Source organism: Aethalodelphis obliquidens, unplaced genomic scaffold (genome assembly GCF_003676395.1).
Source record: "Aethalodelphis obliquidens isolate GAN/ISIS:26980383/991018 unplaced genomic scaffold, ASM367639v1 scaffold8, whole genome shotgun sequence".
Classification (NCBI taxonomy): Eukaryota; Metazoa; Chordata; class Mammalia; order Artiodactyla; family Delphinidae; genus Aethalodelphis; species Aethalodelphis obliquidens.
Genome location: NW_020837952.1, coordinates 17,982,779 through 18,008,814, shown reverse-complemented (window position 1 = coordinate 18,008,814; position 26,036 = coordinate 17,982,779). Strand labels below are relative to the sequence as shown.

Genomic DNA, 26,036 nt, shown 5'->3' with positions numbered 1-26,036 from the left:
CAGCAAACTTTCTAGAAAGGCCAGATAGTAAGAAGTTTGAGCTTTGTAAGCCATATGGTCTCTATTGTAACTACTCAACTCTGCTGCTGCAGTGTGAAAGCAGCCATAGACAGTAAAACAATGAGTGAGGCCATTCCAATAAAAATTCATGGGCACTGAAATATGAGCTTCATATAGTTTTCATATGTCACCAAATATTCCTCTTTTGATTTTTTTTTCCCCACCTCTTACCATTTGGAAATGTAAAAACCAATCTTGTCTCATTAGGCTGTACAAAAGTATATATAGGCCAGTTTTGCCCTGCAGGCTGTAGGCTGCAGACCTCTGATCCATACAAATATTCATGTCTGTATACTTATAAACTTTGAAAACAGAATTTTTTTCCTATCTGGTTAGCAGTGATTCAAATGAAGGGGATTTTCTTCTCTTTTTTTTAAAAAAGTGTTTAAACATCTTCTGATTAATTTGCAAAAACAATTTGTTGGTATTAGAGAAGACAAAAATTCACTAGAGAATGTTCTGGAAAAGCCTTCACATAACTGGCAATGGGACTGAAAATACAGTATAATGACTTATTACAGGAAAAGAAGTACTTGTTCCTTTTGGATCAGTGTATCTGTGAGTCAGCAGCAGCATTACATCTAAATTTTAAAAATGGAATTTAGACCAGACCTTCATCTGGATCATAAATTTAAAAGAAGATTTCAAAAACAAGGTAACATATTCAATCACACTGCTCTCACTAAATAAATATACACACACACAATACGTTTTAGTGAGAATAAAATATTTTTGTACTATTATAAAAAATTTAAGCATTTTTATTATCTCACTCTTTTTAAAACTTTTGTTTTATACTGTATGTAACATATTATATGTGTGTTAGTGTATGTGCATAATTTGTAAGTAAGTACATATGCTCTTAGAACCGTGTCTAGTACACAGGAAACTCTCAATAAATAGTAGGTATCTTTATCATAATGAAGGTCCGTGCTCAAATTTGTCTCTGTGGCTTGAGACAAATGGAAGTTCCATTTATGACTTTCATAGCACTTAAAGCAAGATCAAGGTCATGAATCTGAGTCCCAACTTTGCTCCTTACTCTAATTATGCCTCATTTTCTTCACAGACAAAATAACAATTTATACTATATGTGCCATATGGCATTGTTGAGAGAAAACTAAGCATATCATAGACATTTATTAAAACTGGCTGAAAAAATATAAAAACATCTTAAGACTACATATCTTTTTTTTCCATGTTAAATGTAGACTACTTTGTAAAGCATTCTTTCAACCAACTTCATTTTATATTTTACATTATCTCAAAATCTAAAATACTAGAAGAAAAAAATATATATATACATATATACACACACATACATAAAATTTTAGAGTCCTGTATTTGATACATTTAAGACTCACGTTTGCTAAATACAAAGTATAATTATATTCAAGATTATTCATCATTCATAATAAATTCCTAATCTGAGTTTACAAGTTTACCAAAATTGTACAAATTGAGTTTATTCAGAAAAATCTTTAATTCTTAAAAAAACTACAGACACATATACATAAAATGTAGGCAAAAAACATCTTTTCATAAGACAATGGTAAACCAAAATCATGAAGGCACAACTGAGACCACAGAAAAACGTTTTGCCCTTTTTTTCTAAATTTGTATTGGTTTGAATACAACTTTCTTCATTACTGAAATCATCTTTAATCAGTGTAGTTTCTTTCCCAGAAAGTATACACAGTTAAGGCTATTAGCCATTGTTAGGTTGGGGATAAGTTACGGATCCCAAAACTATGTTTTTTAGATAACTTTTTCATTCACTGCATGAACTGTATTTCTGGTACTTCACATCCTACTATAGAGAGGGAAAAGTTTGTTTGTTCTCCTCCTACTTCATCTAACAAAATGCACATTTAAGTGCAGATGGATGGAAATAAGCAGGGTTAAAATTAAGGGCAGGCAGATAGGAAATCAAAATTAATGTAAGTAGCATAATATATTTGTTTGCTTATCTACTATCCATATATTATAAACATTTCTAACCAGACATTGCTGGAAGAAAAGTCTTATGTTTCCGAGTCCTTCTACATATAAAAATGTAACAAGTTACACAGCTCCTGTTCCAGATCTTTAACTTCCCACTACCTCTATGCTTAAATTTATCTTCCTCTCATCTCTGATAACTAGCTAACTAAACAAGAAAATAAGTTAGTTTTTAAACGTCCATGAAAGCAAATGACACCCAAAAAGACAGGGGAGAGGGCAAAGGGTTGTGGAGCAGATGGGGCATGGAAAGCCCATGTTTGAAAATATCTTCTGCAATATTACTTGTAATGATAGAAACTGTGGAATGTACACCTGATAGATTATGATTATCATTACATTCACTATGTAGTAACATGAAAAGATGTTATTTAAAGTACAAAATATATTAGGATTACAACTAGGTAAGCAAATACATACAGCTAAAACTAAAAAAGACTCTGCATATACAAAAATAACAAAAGGTAAAGAAATTTTTCCTCCAAAATCTTTTTTTTTTTTTTTTTCTTTTGCGGTACGCGGGCCTCTCACTGTTGTGGCCTCTCTCGTTGCGGAGCACAGGCTCCAGACGCGCAGGCTCAGCGGCCATGGCTCACGGGCCCAGCCGCTCCGCGGCATGTGGGATTTTCCCGGACCGGGGCACGAACCCGTGTCCCCTGCATCGGCAGGCGGCAAAATCTTTTTTTACATTAAAATTTTTAAGAACAAATTTTTAGGGAAAAAAGGAAAATACTGGTAAAGTGATAATGACACTAGTCATTCTAGTAACACATCAATGTTTTTAATAAGCAACTTCTGAAGGCTAAAGGTCTTATAACCTAAAGGTAGTGGTTCTTAACCAAGAATAATACCCTCTCCCCATCCTCCACAAGGATATTTAAAAGCTGTCAAAATGATGAGGGAGTATTACTAGAATTTGGGCTAAGTGTGATGGTTAACTTTGTGTGTCCAACTTGACTGGGCCACATACTTTAGTCAAACATTCTGGATGTTTCTGTGAAGATGCTTCTGGATGAGACTAACATCTGAATTGGTAAACTGAGTAAAGCAGACTGCCCTCCATAATGTGGGTGAGGCTCATCCAATCAGCTGAAGGCCTGTTAGAAAAAAAAGGCTCATCCCCAAAGAGTAAGAGTATTCTTCCTGCCTTCAGACTCAAATTGAAACATTAGCTCTTCTTTGGTCTCAAGTCTGTCAGCCTTTGGACTCAAGACTGGAACTACATCATCATCTCTCCTGGGTCTCCAGCCTACCAACTCATCCTCCAGATTTTGGGACTTGCCAACCTCCATAACTGCATGAGTCAATTCCTTACATAAGTCTCTTTCTACATACATGTAAATGTATATATGTATATGCACACATCCTATTGGTTCTGTTTCTTGGAAAACCCTAATACACCAAGGATTCTAAATGTCCAGCAAAGTCAATGGCCCCCCTACTGAGAAACACTGCTTGAACTGGGTAGGAATTTTGATCCTGTGGCAGGCTGGAAATAAAGATGTGTGCCTTCTAACTTTCCTCAAATCATCCCCTATCAGAAGACTACCTCAAGGGTTTGCCATCTTTGTTACGGAATCATATAAAGATACTCTAAAGCAGCCCCTAAATAGTTGGTAAAATCAAAATTAAAATTTACCTCCTTTCTTTCCACATACACATTTTTAAACCACCTGATTCTGGTAACCCACAGTGTTTTTTTCTTTTCATATCATTTTAAGTTGTAGACTTTACATTTCTTAAAGATTTTATCTTTTTAGAGGACTTATAAATATGCATGAAGCTAAGCATATCTTTTTCAAGATTCCCTCATAAAACAAATCTATCAATATATAAAAATCATGACGTTGCTCTTGGCCAAGATGTAAACAGACCAACCTCAAATAGACTAGCTGTGAGTTCCTCCAATTCCTGTCCAAGTTGATCTCGTACTTTAGAAAGCCTCTCACACTCTTCATCTTTTAACTTCAGTTCCTATGAGAAATTGATCATTTTATTTTTTATTTCCAAAGTTCGAAGTTAGTTTCAGCAGACTATACAATTTTTACTAATAAAATTACAAAATATTAATACTGCCCCCACCTACAACATTCACACTGAATGTGTTTATTTAGCACTTGCTATGTGGAAACAATCAGGCAAGTCTAAAATTACAAATAATTCTAACTCACATATTAAATTTTCATGTTTTTTCATAAAATATCCAAAAATTAAGTATAATTATTAATTACATGTGAAAATAAACAAATAACTTCATTCTTTTTTCCTTAACTTTTCTCTGAACATATTTATTTCTATCAACCAAGGAATTTCTTCAATTACACTGATTCATTTCAATAAATGTTCAGTGAAGTTTTTTCATGTTTATTTTAAAAATTGTTTACCTATAATTCCATGTACCATACTGCAATTAGCCTAAAATTTCCATTAGGAGACTATACCCATTTAACACTGCAACCAGAGGCAAACAATGTATATTACATTTAAAATTAAGAAGAATATTAATGACAAAAATCCTACATTTATACGTGACTCCTCAATAGGTCATAAATAGATGCTAAAAATTCCTTTATTAAGATGTTAAATATGCAATTTTATGTTACCCTAAATTTATCTTTCAAACTTAGAGATTAAAAAAAATCCAAACTCTCTATATATCAGCCACAAATACAGTTATTCTTTAATTGTGGTGGCAGCATAGTTTTTGAATCCCCTGACAATTCCCGACAACCAAATATTCCAACTGGGATATCAGAAGAACCAAATGACTACATCTTCAACAAAACTAGGTAAAAGAAAATCCCAACATATCTTAGACCATGAGAAAATGTGGCTACACTGCCCAGACCACAGGATCAGTCACTGTGTGGAAGGGAGCAGCAGGAAGTGAAAGGGACTACAGAGATACTGTATAAAGCCTCAGAACCCAAAAATCATTACAAACGCCCCCAAAGCAGAGGACTATACCCTTGGTAAAAACTGGAAGAAAAAAATGTGAGAACAAATGGAGAAAAAGGGAAGGGTTTTCACAGGCTCCAAGTCAGAGATGAGTGCAAAAATCATATGCAGTACAGAGGCAGCTAACAGTACAGTGAAGCTCTAAACACTCAGGAATCTCAAAGCATCCAGCGAAGAGACCTTTCCAGAAGGACAGAGCCCCACCATAAGGGGAGAACTCTTGAATATAAAACCAAATTGCAGGATGGGAATAATGGAGATAGCAAGAGAGAAGGTTCAGATATTAAAGGAGGAAGGAGTGGCAAGGTTCCAAAGGAAACAGATCACTGGAAGTATTATTAGAAAAAAAAATATCTTAGGATGTAATGCTAAGCACTGAGACACTAGGCTGATGGAGAAAACCTTCTTTCACTTTCATGGGTTTTCTTGTTATTAATTAGTGCCTTTTCTTTTCAGCTTTAAAGAAGTCCTTTTACATTTCTTGTAAGGCTGGTATAATGGTGAACTCCTTTAGCTTTTACTTGTCTGGAAACCTGTTGATCTCTCCTTCAATTGTGAATGATAATCTTGCTGGGTAGAGTATTCTTGGCTGAAAGTTTTTTCCTTTCAGCACTTTGAATGTATCATGCCAGTCCCTTCTGGCCTGCAAAGTTTCTGCTGAAAAATCTGCTGATAAGTCTTTTGGGAGTTCCCTTGTATGTAACAAGCTGGTTTTCACTTGCTGATTTTGATATTCTCTTTAACTTTGGACATTTTGATTATAATATGTCTTGGTGTCTCTTTGAGTTCTTTTTTGGAACTCTCTGTGTTTCCTGGACCTGGATACCTGTTTCCTTCCCCAGGTTGAGGAAGTTTTCAGCCATTATTTCTTCAAAAAGTTCTCTGCCCCCTCCTGTCTCCCTTCTCCTCTGGGACCCCCTATAAAGTGAATGTTGTTCCACTTGATAGTGTTCCACAGGCCCCTTAAGCTACCTTCACTTTTTTTCATTCTTTTTTCTTTTTGCTGCTCTATTTGGCTGAGTTCTACTGCCCTGTCTTCCAGATCACTGATGCTTTCTTCTTCTTCATCATCTATCCTCTTGTTGAACCCCTCTAGTGTATTTTTCAGTTCTATTATTAGATTCTTTGGCTCTGTGACCTGTATTTGGTACTTTCTTATATTTTTTATCTCTCTGTGGAAGTTCCCACTATGTTCATCCATTCTTCTCCCAGGTTTGGTGAGACCATTATTTTGAACTCTTTATCAGGTAAATTACTTTTCTGTTTCATTAAGGTTATTTTCTGTGGTTTTACCTTGTTCTTTCATTTAGAATATATTTCTCTGTTTCCTAATTTTGACTCTCTGTGTTTGTTTCCATGTATTATGCAAAATAGCTCCCTTTCCCAGTCTTGGAGGAGTGGCCTCATTTAAAAAATGAACTTGGGCTTCCCTGGTGGCACAGTGGTTGAGAGTCCGCCTGCCGATGCAGGGGACACGGGTTTGTGCCCTGGTCCGGGAGGATCCCACATGCTGCAGAGCGGCTGGGCCCGTGGGCCATGGCCGCTGAGCCTGCGTGTCCAGAGCCTGTGCTCCACAACGGGAGAGGCCGCAACAGTGAGAGGCCCGCATACCGCAAAAATAAATAAATAAAAAATGAACTTTATTGTTCAAGTCCTAGCTCTTGGTTGCCTCTTGAACCTTTGTGACTATCTAGGCAGCCTGATTTATACTTGACAGGTCCCAATTGTGAGGGTTTGCCAAGACCTGTCAGTGTTCCAAAGGGCGGGACCTTAATCTGCATCTAGTTTCAAGTTGATGAGAAGCCAGACCCTTAGGCAGCAGCTTTTAAAGTATGAAAATATATACAGTCCCACAGGACCACAACTGAAAACCTCGCCAGCCTCCAGACCAGGTGATCTTGAGGTGTCCCTTTGGCAACAGTTGCAAAAATCAGGGCTCCAAACAAGTGCTCAAGCTCCTTTCTGGGAGGTACCTGCGAGCTGTAGCAAGGCCAAGGGAGACAGCAAAGATGGCATCCCCTGGCTTACATTCCCTGAGAACATGCCATGCCCTTCAGAACAGGCTGAAGCTCCAGGACAAGTAAATAGGATTTTTCACAGGAAGACTGGGAGTGTGTTTCAGTCAGCTATCTATGCCATACCCTGGGGATGGCAGTCTGCCAAGAACTGTCTCTCCAAGTGTTTCAGTCCCATGGAGCCCCAAAAACACAAGCCCCCCTCTGGCCTCTAGAGCCAGGCATTCAAGGCTCTGTGTGGACTGTGTGCACCCACTGGCTTTAGCAGGGCTGCAGGAGAGCAAGGGGGTGGCGTGTGCCCACTGGCTTTCTTGAGGCTGTGGGAGAGCACAGGGATGGAGAACACAAGCAAGGTAGTGTGAGAGTGCAAAAATGGCACCTGCCAGTGCTTGCAAGATAGAGAATGCAAAAACAGAGCCTGCCGGCACTTCCATCCCCAGAGAGAGTCCCAATAAGCCCCTCCCGCTCTGGCGGATGCTTTAAGATTAGCAGATGAATCTCCTCACTTATGGTCTAGGCACTTTTCAAACTGCTGCTTTTGTGCTGGGTCCCAGGGTAAGAGAGTCTGCATGTGAGCCTTTAAGAGTGAAATCTCAGTTCCCTACAGCCTTCTGGGTCTCCTGGACATAAGCCCCATTGGTTTTCAAAGCCAAACATTTTGGGGGCTCATCTGTCCAGTGCAGGTCCCAAGGTGCCTGATGTGTGTGGGGCACAAACCCCTTGCTTCTCAGGGAGAAGCTCTGTGTTTGTGAGATCCCCCCTGACTGTGGGTCAGCCGCACCAGGGGTAGGATTCCTGGTGAGACTGCATGTCTGCCTCTCCTACCTGTCTCTATGTGGCCTTTTTATCCTTTGTGTGGAGAAGCTGTTCAACTAGTTCTTTTTCAGAGGGAATTATTCCATATGTGGCTGTAGATCTGGTGTGTCCATGGAAGGAGGTGGGTTCAGGATCTTCCAACACCATCATCTTGAACCACCTTCTCAAGAAAACCTTGAACAAGGCTTACCTCTGAGAGACAGAAGTGGCTACACAGATACACCACCAACAACAGAAGGGAAAGCCCTGGAACATGAGACTGAGAGAGCTATCCTGGTTTATCCTACTCCTTCACAGGAATCTCTTCCTAATAATCCTGGGAAATCCAATTCATTTAAACATGAAAAACAAACAAACAGAAGATATGTGAAGTTACCATAATAAAAAAGTTAAACATAACGCCAAGTCAACTATTGATACAAGGGAAAGAAAATCAGATAGGTATCAAATTTCAACAGCATTTTATGCTAGAAAACAATGGAATCACATTTTTAAGATACTCAACGGAAAAAACTGTGAGTTGAGGATTTTATATCCAGCCAAAGTATCCTTCAAATGTCAGACCAGAGACAGAAAATTATAAAACTGTAAAACTTTAGAAAATATATCCCCCATGAGCCTGGTTGAGTTATCAAGCAGCAAATGAGTTTCATGTAATCAAGAAAAAACTGGAAAAAAAAAAAAAAACTGGAGAAGCTTTAACATTAAGAACTGGGCGTGAGAAGCAAATGCATTTAACTGTAGAACTACAACTAGAAGACGGGAATACACAAGAATGAAAAGACAAGCCACAGACTGGGAGAAAGTATTTGCAGAAGACATCTGATAAAGGACTGTTAACCAAAATATACAAAGAATTCTTAGTTAGAAAACAATCTGATTTAAAAATGTGCAAAAGATCTGAACAGACACCTCACCAAAGATGTACAAATGGCAAATAAGCATACGAAAAGACATTCCATATTACGTGTCATCAGGGAAATGCAAACGACAACAACGAGATACCACCATACACCTATCAGAATGGCCAAAAACCAAAACACTGAGAACAGTATATACTGACAAGGATGGAGAGCAACACGAATTCTCATGCATTGCTGGTGGGAATACAAAATGGTACAGCCACTTTGGAAGACAGCTTGCAATTTTTTTACAAAACCAAACATACTCTTACCACACGATCCAGCAATCATACACCTTGGTATTTACCCAAAGGATATGAAAACTTGTATCTACACAAAAGCGTGCACATAGATGTTTACACATTCATAATTGCCAAAACTTGGAAGCAACCAAATATCCTTCAGTAAGTAAATGCATAATTAAACTTTTGTACATCCGAATAACGAATCATTACACAGCATTAAGTGGAAATGAGCTATCAAGCCATGAAAAGACATGGAGGAAAATAAATGCATGACTAAATAAAAGAATTCAATCTGAAAAGGCTACTTACTGTATGACTCCAACTACGTGACATTCTGAAAATGGGCAAACTATGGAGATGGTAAAAACATCAGTGGGCGGCCAGGGACTGAGGGGTAGGGAGGGATGAATAGGTAGAGAACAGAGGATTTTCAGGACAGTGAAACTGTTTCATATGATACTATAATGATAGATACACATTATTATATTTTTGTCAAAATCCACAGAATGTACAACACCAAGAGTGAACCCTAATGTAAACACTAAAGTAAATGGGGAATAATAACATGTCAATATAGGTTCACCAACAATAACAAATGTACCATTCTGGGGTGAGATGTTGATAGTGGGAGTGGCTATGCATATGTGGGGAAAGGGGATATATAGCAACTCTGTACTTTCCTCTCAATTTCTGCTATGAGCTTAAAATTGCTCTAAAAAAAGTCTGTTTTTTTTAAATGGGGATAAAGTTGAGAAAACAGTTACATAAATGTTATAAGTTTTAGAAACGTAAAAATAACACACAAAAAAAACAACAACAGGGCTTCCCTGGTGGCCGCAGTGGTTGGGGGTCCGCCTGCCGATGCAGGGGACCCGGGTTCGTGCCCCGGTCTGGGAGGATCCCACGTGCCATGGAGCGGCTGGGTCCGTGGGCCATGGCCGCTGAGCCTGCGCGTCCGGAGCCTGTGCTCCACAACAGGAGAGGCCGCAGCAGTGAGGGGCCCGCGTACAGAGCAAAAAAAAAAAAAAAAAAAAAAAAACCAACAAAATAGGAGAAAGATGAAACTAAATTCACTAACTTCTTAAATATAAACTGGGAATAAAGGGATATAACTTGAGGCTCACAAATCAATTAGTATAAACCTAAACATATTTAACACCATAGATATTAACATTAAGATAATACCTTTAACTAAAACTAAATGATAGAGGAGAAGGAAAGAAACAGTTACTAATTTTATGGTATTGCTTATAGTAGGGAACAAAGTCAGTACCTAAAGAAAGGCTAAGAGAAATTCTTTGATTAAAGGTAACAACTAGAATGGAAATCAAACCTTCCAAAATACCAAATAGGAAAAAAAGGAAGAGGGCACAAAGAAAACAGAGCACATAGTGAAAAGAATTGTATTCATAGAGTAGACATTTGAAAGCTATGTGACAGAAACAAGCCCCAATGCAGAATACTTATCAATAAATACAAACGTGTGCAACTCACTTATTAAAAGAAAATGATTTTTAGATCGGCTAAAAAAGCAAAATCCATCTCTATTCTCTATACAAGAGACACACCTAAAACTAAGTGATTCAGACAGATTAAAAATAAAAGGATGGATAGAAGTGCACAAAAAATATAATACAAATAAAAACAAAACAGAGACCTCAATATTGATATAAGACTAGGCAGGGCAAAAGTCAGTAAAGTAGATAAAGGAAACTTCATAATGCTAAAGACTACAACACAAAATGGAATACTCTCAAATACAAAAGTAGACCTAAATAAATAGGAAGAAAGACATATTATGTTCTTGAATAGAAAGTCATCATAAAGATGCCAATTCTCCCTGAGTTAATTTATAACTCTGTAAATGCATACGTTTAATTCCAGATCCTTCTGAACTCTAAAATGTCACAATTTTATAATTATATATGAAAAGTCAATTCATTCAACATTTCCTACTATGTAGGTACTACAGTAATCCCTCAGGATACAAAACCAAGTAAGATACTGTCCCCTTGAGAAGCTTCCAATCCTCAGAGCAACACATATGTCATTCACAAAGGCAAATTCTTGAATCATTCCCTACCATTTACCAAAGTAAACCTCACCCTGATACTAAAGACCCTCTACAATATGTGCTCAGTTTCCCTTTTCAGAGTTATTACCCTTGATCCATACTCTAAAACTAGAGTTAAACTGGTCTGATTCATTCCTGTTTCATTCCCCAATTTGATCTCATCCACCTGGACTGGGCATAAATCTCTGACTCTTTATGCTTCTAGGTCTAAATCAATCTACCCATATGAACTCAAATTTGTATTTCATGTGAATACTTTTTAGAATGTCATTTGTACTTTTCATTATCAGTACCTTATACTGTAAAATAGCTATTCGAAATTCACTCCTTAAACAAACATTAATTTCGTGCTAACAATGCATCAGGCATTGTTGGTGCTGGAAAGAGAAAAGGAACGAGGCCCAGTCCATGCTTTTCACAAAGCCATAGCCTACTGAGGGCAGCAAATCTTTAAACAGATTCACAAGGAAAACTGATAAGGGCTATCGTAGTGATGTGCACATATTAGATAAAGTAGGAGCCTGCCAAATGTAAAGACTAAAACAGTGCATTCCACAGTGGCTAAAGATGGGGAGGGGTGGATGCCACAGATAATGTCAGAAAGTTAAGTTTATGGTGAGTCCTGAAAAGCCTTGGCTAAGAAAGTGGAACTTACTTCAAAGAAAAGGGGAAATCATCCCAAAGGCAATGGGAAGTCACTGAAGGATTTTAAACAGGACAGTGACAATTAGACTGCAATTCAGAACAGTACCTTGAACAGTGTGGTTAGGTTAAAAAAAAAAGACTGGAGACAGAGAAGACAGTTGATTACTGAAGTATTTCAGGCAAGAGACACAGACTTAAGAGTAGTAGTACTAGAGAAAAGAAATTTGAGGGATATTTCAAACACAGAAAATCAGGACTCTATGATCAAGTATATTCCATCAAATTGAAGACTCATTAATTTTACAATAAACATTTTATACATCAAGAAAGAAAAATGCTGGCAATGAAACTATGATCTGATGGGTTTTGGGTTTTTTTCACTTAGAATTTTCATTTTGTACTTATAGGAAGAACTCTTTTAAACTGATGGAGACACAAATTTTTATCGTATGTCATTCTCTTTTGTACCTTTCTCTTTGTTTTGATGTCCTATCATAGTGAGATCCTTTTAGGACATTTAACCCAGTAATTCAGCACCCAGCTCATATAATTCAACTGATTTAATAACAACATGTATGGCTACAGGCAAGTTAGCACGCAAGCTGGCAATGACAACTCTTATGACTGTTGCCTAGCTGGGAGCAATTTTAAAACTCATACTGATTTCAGAGATGTTAAAATGAGGGACAACGTACAACTAAGGATCAATGAAACATCACCACGCATACATGTCTTTTCTCCCCAACTAGTAAGCACCTTAAGAGTAGGGTGAAGTCTAATTTATTTTTCCCTCTACAGGGCCTAATACAAGCTGTGAGAACTTTGGTTACTCAAGAAATGTTTGTTCATAAAAGAACACAGTAAATGTTTATAAGCATCCTTGGTCACAGTTAGTAGGGTCATGCTTAACATGGATCTGTACGAGTACGTGTTTTGAATGACTTTCTCTGGCTGCAAGCTATTCCACCGGCATTTTATTTTCTAAGTCATTTTCATTATCTTTTAAGGAAGAATAATTAAAAGTTGAAAGTAACACCTTATATCAGTAGGTCTCACACTTTAGTGAATATAAGAATCAATAGGGTGCTGTACACCAGAAACTAACACAACATTGTAAATCAATTATACTTCAATTAAAAAACAAAAAGGAGGGCCTCCCTGGTGGCACAGTGGTTAAGAATCCACCTGCCAATGCAGGCGACACGGGTTTGAGCCCTGGTCTGGGAAGATCCCACATGCCGTGGAGCAACTGAGCCCGTGAGCCACAACTACTGAGTCTGCGTTCTAGAGTCTGCGAGCCACCACTACCGAGCCCACATGCCACAACTACTAAAGCCCGTGCACCTAGAACCCATGCTCTGCAACAAGAGAAGCCACCACAATGGGAGGTTCACACACTGCAACAAAGAGTAGCCCCCACTCACCGCAACTAGAGAAAGCCCGCTAGCAGCAATGAAGACCCAACACAGCCAAAAATAAATAAATAAATTTATACATATTAAAAAAAGAATCAATAGCATAGTTTATTGAAAATGCATATCCTCAAGCCTCAATACAATAATTTTGTTTCAAGAGAATCTGGGGTAGACTCCAGGAATCTACATTTTAAAAGTGATGTACTAAAACCCAACTTCTGTCTCAGGATTCCACCAAAAGTTGTTCTTCAGCAATGACCTGCAGAAGGCCAAACAAGTGAAGGACTACATCACCACCTCTGGCATCCCTGCACCTGAAAATCAATAACCACATGGTTGCTCCCCCTACACACAGTATGGATTTGTTGCTGGTAAGTGGTTACTCCACCAAAGACTACATTTCCCAGCCCATCACACATTTAAGTATCAGCATGAAACTGGTTCACACCAATGGAATGTAAGTAAAAGTTATGTGTATCACTTCTAAGTCAAAGCTTTTTAGAAGCAGGTGTGCTTTCTCCAAGTTTTCTTTTCCCTTCACTTCACTGGGTAGATACGATAATAAAACTCTAAAAGATTACAAAGATCCAAGACAGAAGAAACACAGATTCCCGAATTATTTCACAAAGAATTGCCTGTGAACTATGAACGTTTGCTTTAAAGTGTTAAATGAATAAAAATGAACTTCTATTAAGTCACTAAAATTTAGGGGTAACTTACAAGAAGCTAGCACATCCCTAACTAATATATTATGCATGTGTGTCTACTTACACAACAGTGTAACTGCATACACATGTATATATTAATTTAATCAACAGAATGTGTTGAGAAGCCATATGTACTCAAGATATAATCATGAGCAAAAATACATATAATCCTTATCTTCATGAAGCTCAAAATTATTGAAGTGTATGTTTAAGTGTAGACTTCTGTGTTGGGGTTAACTGGGATGGGGCAGAGCAAACAATACAAATAAAGAAATAGAACTTTCACTCTCAATCAAGATAGAGTACCAGGGATCATATTTACCACCCTGCCTGACAGAACTAAAAACAAAACCAGAAAAAAATTGTGAAATGATTTTTAAGACATTGGACATCAGGCAAAAAAGACAGTGATCCTCCAGAAACGGGAGACAATAAAGTGAGGCCTATGATCTGTTCCAGCATTTCACCTGAAGAGATAAAAGCAGTATTAGACAAGGATTAACTGTTATTAAACTGTATTTCATATGTTCAAGAAGCTAGAAGACAGACTAAACATGTTAAACACAACAAATGAAATACTTAAAAGACCCAATCGAACTTTCAGGGATGAAGACTAACATGTCTGTGATAAAAAATACATTGTATAGAATTAACATATTAGATACTACAGGGGGAAAAAAGAAGAGTAGTGAAATTGAAGACACAGCAACAGAAATTATACACAATGAAACAGAGAGAAAAAAAGATTTTAAAAATAAATGAATAGAGCACCAGTGAGCTATGGGACAACTTTAAGCAGTTTAATGTACACATAATAGGAGTCCTGAAGGAGAGGAGAGATAGGGGAGGTAAGTAAATGTTTTTGAAGAAATAATGGCCCAAATTTCCCAATTTCTATGAAAACCAACAACCCACAAATTCAAGAAGCTCAACAAATTCCAAGTTCAAGAAACCCGAAGAGAACTGCTCAACAAATTCCAAGTTCAGGAAACCTGAAGAGAACTGCACCAAGGCACACCATAATCAAATAGCTTACAGCCAGTGATAAAGAGGAATATCACATCACATGCAGAAAAACAAAGGTAAGGATAACAGCTGACTTCTCGTGAGAGACAGTGCAAGCCAGAAGACACTAGAGCAACATCTTTAAAATACTAAAAGAAAAAAACTATCAACCTAAAATTCTTTACCCAGTGAAACTATATTTCAAAAGCAAAGGTGAAAAACAAACCTTTTAAAATACACAACAGCTGAAAATAATTTATCAGTAGCACACACATAACAAATATGCTAAAGGATGTCCTCCAAGCAGAAGGAAAATGGTATCAGATGGAAATCTGGATCCACATGAAGGAATGAAGAGCACTGGAAATAGTAACTATATGGGTAAATATGAGGATTCTTATATTTAAATCCCTTTAAAAAATAACCAGCTGTTTAATGAAAAAGTAATTTAAATGTATTGTGGAATTTAAATAAAACATATAAAGAAGTAAAATTATGGCAATCACAGCAAAAAAACTGAAAGGCGAAAACAAAAGTACAGTTGAGCCCTGAACAACATGGGTTTGAACTGCATGTGTTCAGTTATATGTGGATTTTTAAAAATAAATACATACTACAGTAGCACACAATCAGTGGTTGGCTGAATCCACAGATACAGAACCACATAAAGTCATATGCAGATTTTCAATTGCACAGGGGTCAATGCCCCTAACCCCACTTTGTCCAAGGGTCAACCGCATACTTTTGTAAAGTTCTTATACTGTGTGTGAGATAGTATAATATTATCAGAACGTAGGGAGTGATAAGTTAAAGTTGTACACTACAAACCCTAAAGCAATCACTAAATTAGCAAAATGAAGATATACAGCCAATAAGCCAAAGGAGGTAAGATGAAATCACAAAAACATATGGAATTAATCCAAAAGAAGGCATAAAAGGAGAAAAAAGGGAAAAAGAAACAGAAGAGACAAACAGAAAACAAACAGTAAGATGGCAGATTTAAACCAAACTGTATCACATTAAATGAAAATAGTCTAACATAAACACACCAATTAAAAGGCAGAGATTATCAGAAAGGATAAAAAAGCAAGATCTAATAATATGCTGCCTTCAAGAAAGCCCACTTTAAATAGGGAGACAAAAATAGGTTAAGAGTAAAAGGATGGAAAAAATGGTAACTTTCTGGCCACTCTTAAAAGAATAATCAGAATAAACAGAATGACTATTGACATAATTCTGATTCACAAGTTGCCATTAATTCAGGAAGTATTTTCATATTCAACAGTCCTTTTCAAGTCTTGAGCTCTAAGTAAGTATTAACACTATCTTGTACTCTTCATAATAAAATTCACCATATGCACGTGTTCACACATCATTATCATTTCAATTACCTCGACAGTACTTCTAAATACAACAAACTAAAGATTTCAAAAATAACTCCAAACTTGAGCTAAGAAATTAGCAATAGATTCTGATCAATCAGTAACCACAATGTATTCCCAAAGATGGATATATATGTTCAATAGTTTACCTCTATATAAATTGTTATTTCACTTAATACTCTGTATTAAGATGAGAGTCTGAGCCAAATGACAGACGCCAAATATAGCCACATCTCACCACACCCCCTACCTTTGGGAAAAGATTAAAAAGGCTATTGATTTTTCTTTCTGATAAATATACATTCAACCAAAAATGTTTTAGCATATCTTCATGGATGTTTAACCATTAGCCATTCATTGAAGCATTATAAAGAGACATATATGCCAGGCATCGTTCTGTATTATTCTAGGCACTGGGGATACAAAAATCAATGTTATGCTCTTGAGAGAAAAGTCTGGTGGGGAGAAGATGGGAATATATGTTTGTAAAATGTCATAATATGCTGGAAATCATGTCATAGAATGTTTTCCCTATTGCTTCAATTTTCTAAATGTGCACTGGTCCATTTCACCTAAGCTGTGAAATTTATATACGTAGAGTTGTTCGTATTATTCCTTTATTATACTTTCCATGTCTGCAGGGTCTGTAGTGATACCCTCTGTTTCATTCCTGCTATTGAAAATGTGTCTTATGTTCTTTTTTATCAGTCTTATTAGAGGTTTGTCAATTTTACTGATCTTTTTAAAGAACCAGCACTTTGTTTCATTCATTTTCTCTGTCTTTTCTGTTGTCAATTTCATTGATTTCTGCTCTTTACTATTTCCTTCCTTCTGCTTGCTCCTGGTTTTATTTTGCTGTTCTTCTAGTTTAAGTGGGAGACTAGATTGTTGATTTGAAACTTTTCCTTTTTTCTAATGTATGAATATTTAGTGCTATATATTTCCCTTTAAAAATTTAATTACAGATGCAGAAAAAGAATGAGATATAGTCACAAATTTGGGAATAAACAGAAATTTAAAAGATGACCAAGTGAGAAACAGAACAAATTACTAGGAGAAGAAATTCTCCAAGGTAAGGTACAGAAAATATTCATACCCAGCTGAATGGCAACGCACCATTACTACAACAGTTCCTCAAAACATAATGACTTGGACTGAATGGCTTCAAGTAAATAATCACAAAGCCAATTACATACAGAGAGGAAAAAACCCACACATGGAACATAACTCACCAAATTTGCATTACAGATAATGCAAGACAGGGAACAGGCAATGTAGGCGGGGGGCACAAAAAGAATTTAAGAATCTCTTTTTTCTAGTTTGTACTCTTAGATGAGCTTCTTTCCTACTCAATTTCACAGATTCCTAAATGCTGCCCAATAGGAGCTGAGACTGTGCATATTCAAAAGATAAGTGTAGAACTGTCATGATTTCACTTGAGTTGCCCCCCCATGGATAAATATTAATTTTGAATATAACATATGGAAGAATAAAATATCTTTTTGCTTACCCTCTGAGCTTTTGCAAGTTCTTCTTTTAATCTTTCATAGCCCTTTTCTCTAACTTCCAAAACAGATGGGCTTCGTAAGCGGGACAGACTATCAGTACTCAACCCAAAAATATCATCACTGCCATCACAGGCCTCTGTTATGGTAGCACCCTGTAAAAACTCCCTCTCTGCATTACAGTTGTCCTTTCTTGTAGTTAATTTAGTTAACCCAGCTGTGACTCCAGAGGTAGAACAAGGTGCTGGGTCTGTAACATGGATGCTGTAAAGGAGAGTTCAAAACACATCAGCATGTGCTTAAATATAACTGGCATAAACACACGTCTATAACTGCATTATCCAGTCTGTTCACCACTATATCTAATTAATAGCATGTCCTGAGCCAAAGTAACCACATTTCAAGTCCTTCATAGCCACATATGTCTAATGGCTATCATATTAAACAGCACAGAAACAGAACATTTTCATCATCCCAGAAAGTTCTATTGGATAGTGCTACTTTAGAACAGGGGTCTGCAAACTAAATGCAGGATAAATCCAGCCTGCCACCTGTTTTTTAAGGCCTACAAGCCAAGAATGATTTTTACATTTTCAATGGTTGAAAAAAAACAATAATATTTTGTGGCACAAGAAAATTATATAAAATTCAAAATTCAGTGTCTATATATAAAGTCTTATTGGAGCGTATTCATTTACATACTGTCTACGGCTGCTTGCACACTTTAACAGCAGAGTCCAACAGTTGCAACAGAGACTGTGTAGCCCACAAAGCCTAAAATATTTACTATTTGGCCCTTTACATAAAAAGTTTGTGACCCCTGCTCTTGAGCATTAACATGTATTGCTCTTCATGAACAACCTTGTATTATTCAAATTTTCTAAAACAATAAAACTTAAAATAAGTTAACCAAGCAAACTTCGTTTGTTTAATACAATACTCTAAAACAAGCATTTTGATGATCTCCTACCTGACACTAGATATTTCTGCACAATTTAAACGTCTGGGGGATGAATACACAGGTTGTGTAGGAAGGTCGGAAACATCTAAGGCATTAGCCTGGATAGGGGCGGAGCATAAAGCTGAAGGATGTGGCCTGTAGATGACACTTGGTGAGGTAGTCTGCTCTTGAGTTCCTGGTTCATACACACCAAGAAGGTCTGGAGAAGTAGGTGAAGCGAGGTTTACTTCATGGAAGCCTTCCAAGGGGTCATTAGCCATAGCAAATGCCTCATCATAGGATAACCTATGTTAAAAAAGCAGGAAATTATTTTGAGATAGTGACATTTAAAATTAAATTAAGATGTATATTTATAAAATGTATTTAACAGTCCATTATCAACTATAAACTTACACCGAAAAGAGACAGCAAAGGAAAGAAACTACATTTAAAATTTATTAAGTGATCTCAGACAATAAACACTACAGAAGGCAAACACTCTGATTCAGAATAAACTTAAAAGTGATGGCTAACACTGTTACAGTGAGTAATTAATAAATATTTAACAATGAGGAAGCAATAAAAATTTGCTTGATTTTTTTTTTTTTTTTTTGCGATACGCAGGCCTCTCACTGCTGTGGCCTCTCCCGTTGCAGAGCACAGGCTCCGGACGTGCAGGCTCAGCGGCCATGGCTCACGGGCCTAGCCGCTCCGCGGCACGTTGGATCTTCCCAGACCGGGGCACGAACCCGTGTCCCCTGCATCGGCAGGCAGACTCTCAACCACTGCGCCACCAGGGAAGCTCTGCTTGATATTTTTAACTTTGCTATCATATGTGACTTTGGTTAGAATAAGGAGAAGAGGCAGTAAAGATAGAGACACATGTGTGTAGTTCAACTAACTGTTCTGTTCTGCCTCAGAACAGACTTTGTTCTGACTTTGGATGAGTCTGTGTTTTTTTTCTTTTATTCTGACTTTCGATGAGTCTGTGTTTTTTTTCTTTTATTCTGAAATAATTTCAAATTTACATAAGAGTTGCAGAGCTCCTGTACATATTTCACCCAGATTATGAAACTGTTAACATTTTCAAACCATTTGAGAATAGGTTTTAAGCATGATGCCCATTACCCCTTACTATCTCAGTGTATATATCCCAAGTAAACCATCACCAAAATCAGGATGTTAACACTGATCACTATTACCATCTAAACAACTGACCCCAATCAAAGTTCACTGATTATCCTAATAATGTTCTGGATAGGCCCAAGATCCAATCCAGGATAATGCATTACATTTCTCTAAGCCTTAAATTTCTCCTCTAATGGGATGAGAATGGGAATAATAATATTCCCTCCCTTCTCCAGGTTGCTGTGAGGATTAAGTCAGACACTCCACATAAAGTATTTAGTAGTGTACTATGTAACTGGCACAGAGTACAAATAAACATCTGTTACCAGTCAGCTGTTAGTAATAACATGTATGCTTCAGTTTCTCCATCAGTAAAAAATATTTCATGCAACTTCACAATTACATAAAAAATTTACATGAAAACTAAAAAGTGTACCACTCAAGTTTTTCACTTAAAAAATACAAAGAAATCTTATAAACCTTTACTGATTTCCCACTGTCTATAGCATAAATTCCAAACTTGTTATCCGGAAAATCAAGGTCTTCTACGATCTGAATCCAATCTCTCTTCCCAATTTTTTTCTTTCCTACAATAGTACTTTGATAATCATGACTAATACTTTCCCAGAACTTCAAAAAATTCCCAAACACAAGCACCAATATACCATATAATTTCATCATAAAATACAAAAAACCCCCACCTCATTCATTAAACTGAAAAATTTTACTCGCACACTCAATAAAAAAAGCATTGAAAATAAGACAAGTAAAAGTAGTAAACTACTTTTTATCTAAGAAGGGAGAAAATACAAATTTATTTATATATATATAATTATATATATACTTTTTCATATGTACTTATATTTTAGAAATGGAAGGATACACCAAAAACTAATTAAAAAAAAAAAACTGTTACTTTTAGGAAAGGGCGAGAACAGGAAGAGGAGACAGGCATAAAAGCTATACTTTTCCAAATGTACCCTGCTTTGTAGATTTGAATTTGAACTTGGAACCACGTAAATGATAAAACAAAATTAGATTTTAAAAAAAGAATATCTAAAAATAAAACAAATGAATCTAGCTGTGTACTAACATGGTAGTTTTAACCAACATCAAAAAGAACTATTTCAAATGATTTTAAAACATAGTAATAAAACTGTATATATCCCTAGTGGAATATACTCTAAGGTCAAAGGAAGTTAAAAAAAATCATACACTATTTTCAGTAATCATATTAGTAAGTAATGTTGATACTGCTATTCTGAAACTATTATAAAAGATAAAACAAATTACATTAATATCATTCAGAACTAAGATTTTCAACATATGAGAAAAGAGATACAAATACAAAATCAAGGAATTTAAAACTCTGAAGTCCTAAATTTGAATCAGAAATATCAGGAAATTTTTTTTTGGCGGTATGCGGGCCTCTCACTGTTGTGGCCTCTCCCGTTGCGGAGCACAGGCTCCAGATGTGCAGACTCAGGGGCCACGGCTCACGGGCCCAGCGGTCCGCGCATGTGGGATCTTCCCGGACCGGGGCACGAACCCGCATCCCCTCATCGGCAGGCGGACTCTCAACCACTGCACCACCAGGGAAGCCCAGGAAATTTTTTTATTTAAAAAGATGTCTACCTTTATCCACTGAAAAGGTATAACAACAGCAACCAACTCAGGAGCAATGAGTACCCCTTGTACCCAGAGTAATACCATTTCCTATGAAAAAAGAACAAGGACTCCTGGGAGAAATGGCTGATTCCAAGCCCGGGGCAGTAATGTACAAAAAGTCCTTGCAACATCTTGTTTTACCAGGAAGCAAGAAAGCTATCAAAGACTACTGGAGTGGTATCAAAAGGACTCCCACTAACCAAAAATGGGACAATCTGAACATCAAAAAGGATAATACCTGTAAAGAACAAAAAATAATTCTAAACCCATGAGTTCATGATTATACTAAAAATAAGACAAAACAAAAAAATCTCACTGGTCCCTTTTTTTTTTTTTTTGCAGTATGTGGGCCTCTCACTGTTGTGGCCTCTCCCGTTGCAGAGCACAGGCTCCGGACGCGCAGGCTCAGCGGCCATGGCTCACGGGCCCAGCCGTTCCACGGCATGTGGGATCTGCCCAGACCAGGGCACGAGCCCGTGTGCCCTGGATCGGCAGGCGGACTCTCAACCACTGAGCCACCAGGGAAGCCTCTCACTGGTCCCTTTTGATCAGTGCTATGGAACAAATTCACTATTTTGAAAACTGGTAAAATAAAGGAAAGAATCCAGTATTTAGCCTGACTTTCCTATACGTTAAAGAACTAAATAGTTTATGAGGAAAAATCCTTCTTTTAAAAGAATCCCATTTAATAAATATAACTTTGCAATCCTAATGAAATAATGAGTCTAGGCAACACTTATCAATAACTATTAAAACCCTAAGGTAAAACCTGGGATACTTTATAATTAATGGATCAGAATGACAGTACCTGAACTCACTGATGACATTATTATCACAAAAAGGGAGAAAATCAGACATTATGAGAATTATGTGGTAAAACAGGAAATGAACACTACCACCATCCATGAATCATTCTTGCCACCCTAATAAGAAAAAAAAAGATCCCAATCCAATCAAGCCTTTAGGTCTTTATCAGTTTATAGGAAAGAGGCTAGAGGAACATACTAAAAATAACATCTTCATCAGTTTATAGGAAATACAGAGCCTAGAGGAACATATTAAAAATAATACCATATGGGGCTTCCCTCGTGGCGCAGTGGTTGAGAGTCCGCCTGCCGATGCAGGGGACATAGGTTCGTGTCCCGGTCCGGGAAGATCCCACATGCCGCGGAGCGGCTGGGCCCGTGAGCCATGGCCGCTGAGCCTGCGCGTCCGGAGGCTGTGCTCCGGAACGGGAGAGGCTACAGCAGTGAGAGGCCCGTGTACCGAAAAATAAAAATAAAAAAAATAATAATACCATATGGACAATAACGGCAAAATCTAAACCTTGGGAAACTCTTACAGGATAAACCACCTGGTTTTTTCAATAAATAAAAGTGGAAAAAAAGAGGGAATTTATAAAGAAACTTAAGAGACATAATGAAAGATAATATATGGACCTTGTTTGAATTCTTATTTGAATTAGCCAACTGTAAAATCATATTATAAGACAATAAAGGGAACTTGAACACTGGATATTACTGATATTATTATGAATTTCTGTCCATTTTTAGAGATAATGGTATAATGGTTACATAAAAAAAATTCTTACCTTTTAGAGATACACACGAAAGTATTTATAGATGAAATAAAATTACCTGGATTTGCTTCAAAATAATCCAGGGGGAGAAAAACGGTATGGGGAGCTGGGCCATCAAACTTCCAGTCCCCCCCCAGTCACACAGGATTATAGGGTGGTTTCTCTCATAATAACAGCTAATATTTACTGACCATTTACTAAATATCAGGTATAGTTCCAGCCCACGTACAGTTGAGGAAGCTGCAGCTTAGGGTAGCCAGTATTAAAACCTATGTCTGGGACTTCCCTGACGGTCCAGTGGTTGAGATTTTGCCTTCCAATGCAGGGGGTGCAGGTTCAATCCCTGGTCCAGAAGCTAAGATCCCACATGCCTCACAGCCAAAGAACCAAAACATAAAACAGAAGCAATATTGCAACAAATTCAATGAAAGACTTTAAAAATAAATAAATAAATAAAACCTATGTCTGTTGGACTCCAGAGTCCTAGCTCTTCACCACCACACCACACTACTACTACTAGAATTGCTTTGCCTTTCCACTGTTAGATGGTTCATGTAAATATGTTTCTGCTTAAGCTGAATTAAAATCCATCATCCCTGCAACATCCACCCTATTTTTCCTATAAACACTCAACTATTCTTTCAACAAATATTCATTGAGAGTCTACTATGTGCCAGGCTCTGGGGAAAGAAGATGATAAATCATCTCTGCTCCCAAATAGTATCAATATAGTAGGAGACACCGATAGTGGCAATGATAGTGTGATAAATGCTATAGAATATGCAGAGGCTACTAAGAGACCACACAGGAGGGGCAAATAAATCAGAAGGAAAGGACTCCCAGAAAAGTGAAGCCAAAGAAAAGACCCAAAGAAGAGTAGGAAATAATGAGAAAGATAAACCCCCTGGAAGGACTTTCGAGGTATGTCTAAGGTATGAAAGCAAAGTATTTATGGAAAATACAAAGGTTGCATAAACTGGAGCACAGGCTAGGAACATAAGACCCAAACCTCAAAGAGAGGCAGGTCTGAATTCTGCTTCTATCAAGTTACTGGGCCAATGTGTGCCTAGGTTCTCTCATCTAGAAATCTGTAGCTCGGTTTTCTTCCTCACAGGGTGAGAATTAAAAGAGAAATGCAAGTAGTATTTCGTAGAGTAGAGCACCTCTGAGCAGTGCCTCTACCTACAACACATTGTTTAAATTCCAGTCACTCCCGAAAAGGAGATTATTTTAAGATTAAATGTAGTCCCTTTATCAAGCATGTGAAATTTCCATAAAATGTTTAGCTTAGCTGGTAATGAGCTGCCAACCAGACTGAAAATCTTTTGCTCTTTCAAATAGTACATGGAAGCTTTAAGATTTATTTTGTATTCATAGTTCTTATATGAATAACATAAACTATTTTTAAGCAGTAGTACTCTTTGCGTTAAGTAATAAGTAACTTAAACTTTTTTTTTTTTTTTGCGGTACGCGGGCCTCTCACTGCTGCGGCCCCTCCCGTTGCGGAGCACAGGCTCCACACGCGCAGGCTCAGTGGCCATGGCTCACGGGCCCAGCCACTCCGTGGCACGTGGGATCTTCCCGGACCGGGGCACGAACCCGTGTCCCCTGCATTGGCAGGCGGATTCTCAACCACTGCGCCACCAGGGAAGCCCAGTAATAAGTAATTTAAAAAACTAATTTCAAGTGGAGATTATCCCAATTCATAAACTAAACTTGTCAAAGATCACTAAAAATGAGTAAAAAGGACAACAGCATTAAATTCTTATGGGTGAATTACCAACACAGCTTGGATGGCTTTATTATTACTCAGCTTTAGGTAATAAAGCTGATTTCCAATTTAAAAAAAGTTGATCAAAACCATTTGCTTCTGATTTCTAGTACGCATTTCATGTTATTTCTTCTTTGCAAAAGTCAGCACTATCACAGCAAAAACAGCAGTCATTTACTGAAAGTTAACTATGTATCAGTTAACTATGTGTTGTTAAGAACTTCACGTGTATTAACTCATTTAACGAATGCCTAGAAAAAAATCTTAATGATTTATATACTTATTAAATATATTTTATATTATTTTAGTATAAAATAAGTGTACTTAATAATTTTTATCAATTATATTTATTCTAGTTGGAATGGAAGATGTCTGCCAGCTTCAACTCCTCAAGGCACATGCTGGTACTAAGTTCTGAGAACACAGATATGAAAATGGACTAAAAAGAAGGTGCATAGCCTATCATGAGCCACTAAATGATTACCCTGTGGGTTGGGGGGGAGAGGAGGAAGAGAATGTTTCAAGGAGAAATAAAATATAAGTTAGATTTGAAATGCTGAATAAAGAGTCTGTAGGTGGGCTAGGCAAGGAAATACGACAGGACAGTCAAGGAATAAGGGTTTGGCACTGATGAAACTAACCAAAAAAAAAAAAGAGTGACAGAAAATCAGGCTGGAGAGGCAGATATGCGACAGATAATTAAAAGCTTCATTTAACATGGGAACTGCTGCTTGGAGTTTATCCAAGAGATTCTCAGATCTATGTTTTAGGAAGTACAGATGTACTGTGATGTCATGAGAAAAATGACTCCCGAGGACTTTAACTAGAGAGAGGAGACTAGAGGCAATTGATTAAGAGGTTATTGCAACAGGCTAGGCAAGAGATTATGAAGGTCTGATCTAATGCCAAGATCACGCATTGCAAATGAGGAGACGGAGGCATATTTATCTATATATATGAAAAACATTCAGAACAATTCATTTATATTTCTACATATACACACATATGCATTACGTTATTACATTCTATATGTGTGACATATACACATATACATTATGTACATTATTCTGTTATTCCTCACAGCATCCCTTTGAAATGATTCTTATGTCTATTTTACAGGTACAGAAACTGAGGATCAGAGAGATTAAATTAATTTTGTCGAGGTCAAACAGTCAATAAACCACAGAGCTAGGATTCAAGCCCTGGTGCGTCTGACTCCA

The 26,036-nt window shown here is 37.2% G+C and overlaps 1 protein-coding gene across 7 annotated transcripts in view; it reads right to left on the bottom strand.

Moving 5' to 3' along the window:
- Positions 1 to 26,036, bottom strand: part of RAB3IP (RAB3A interacting protein) — a 166,290-nt gene that overhangs the window by 18,399 nt on the left and 121,855 nt on the right. For 4 of the 7 annotated variants that reach the window (XM_027107009.1, XM_027107010.1, XM_027107011.1 and 1 more), the window contains 3 exons: positions 18,701 to 18,976; positions 17,736 to 17,994; positions 3,940 to 4,035 (listed from right to left, as the gene is read on the bottom strand). In XM_027107009.1, the coding sequence (XP_026962810.1) occupies positions 3,940 to 4,035; positions 17,736 to 17,994; positions 18,701 to 18,976 (631 nt within the window). Of the gene's footprint in view, positions 1 to 3,939; positions 4,036 to 7,859; positions 8,043 to 9,306; positions 9,650 to 17,735; positions 17,995 to 18,700; positions 18,977 to 26,036 lie in introns of those variants that run through there. The other 3 variants (XM_027107013.1, XM_027107015.1, XM_027107014.1) reach the window with 3 other exon arrangements.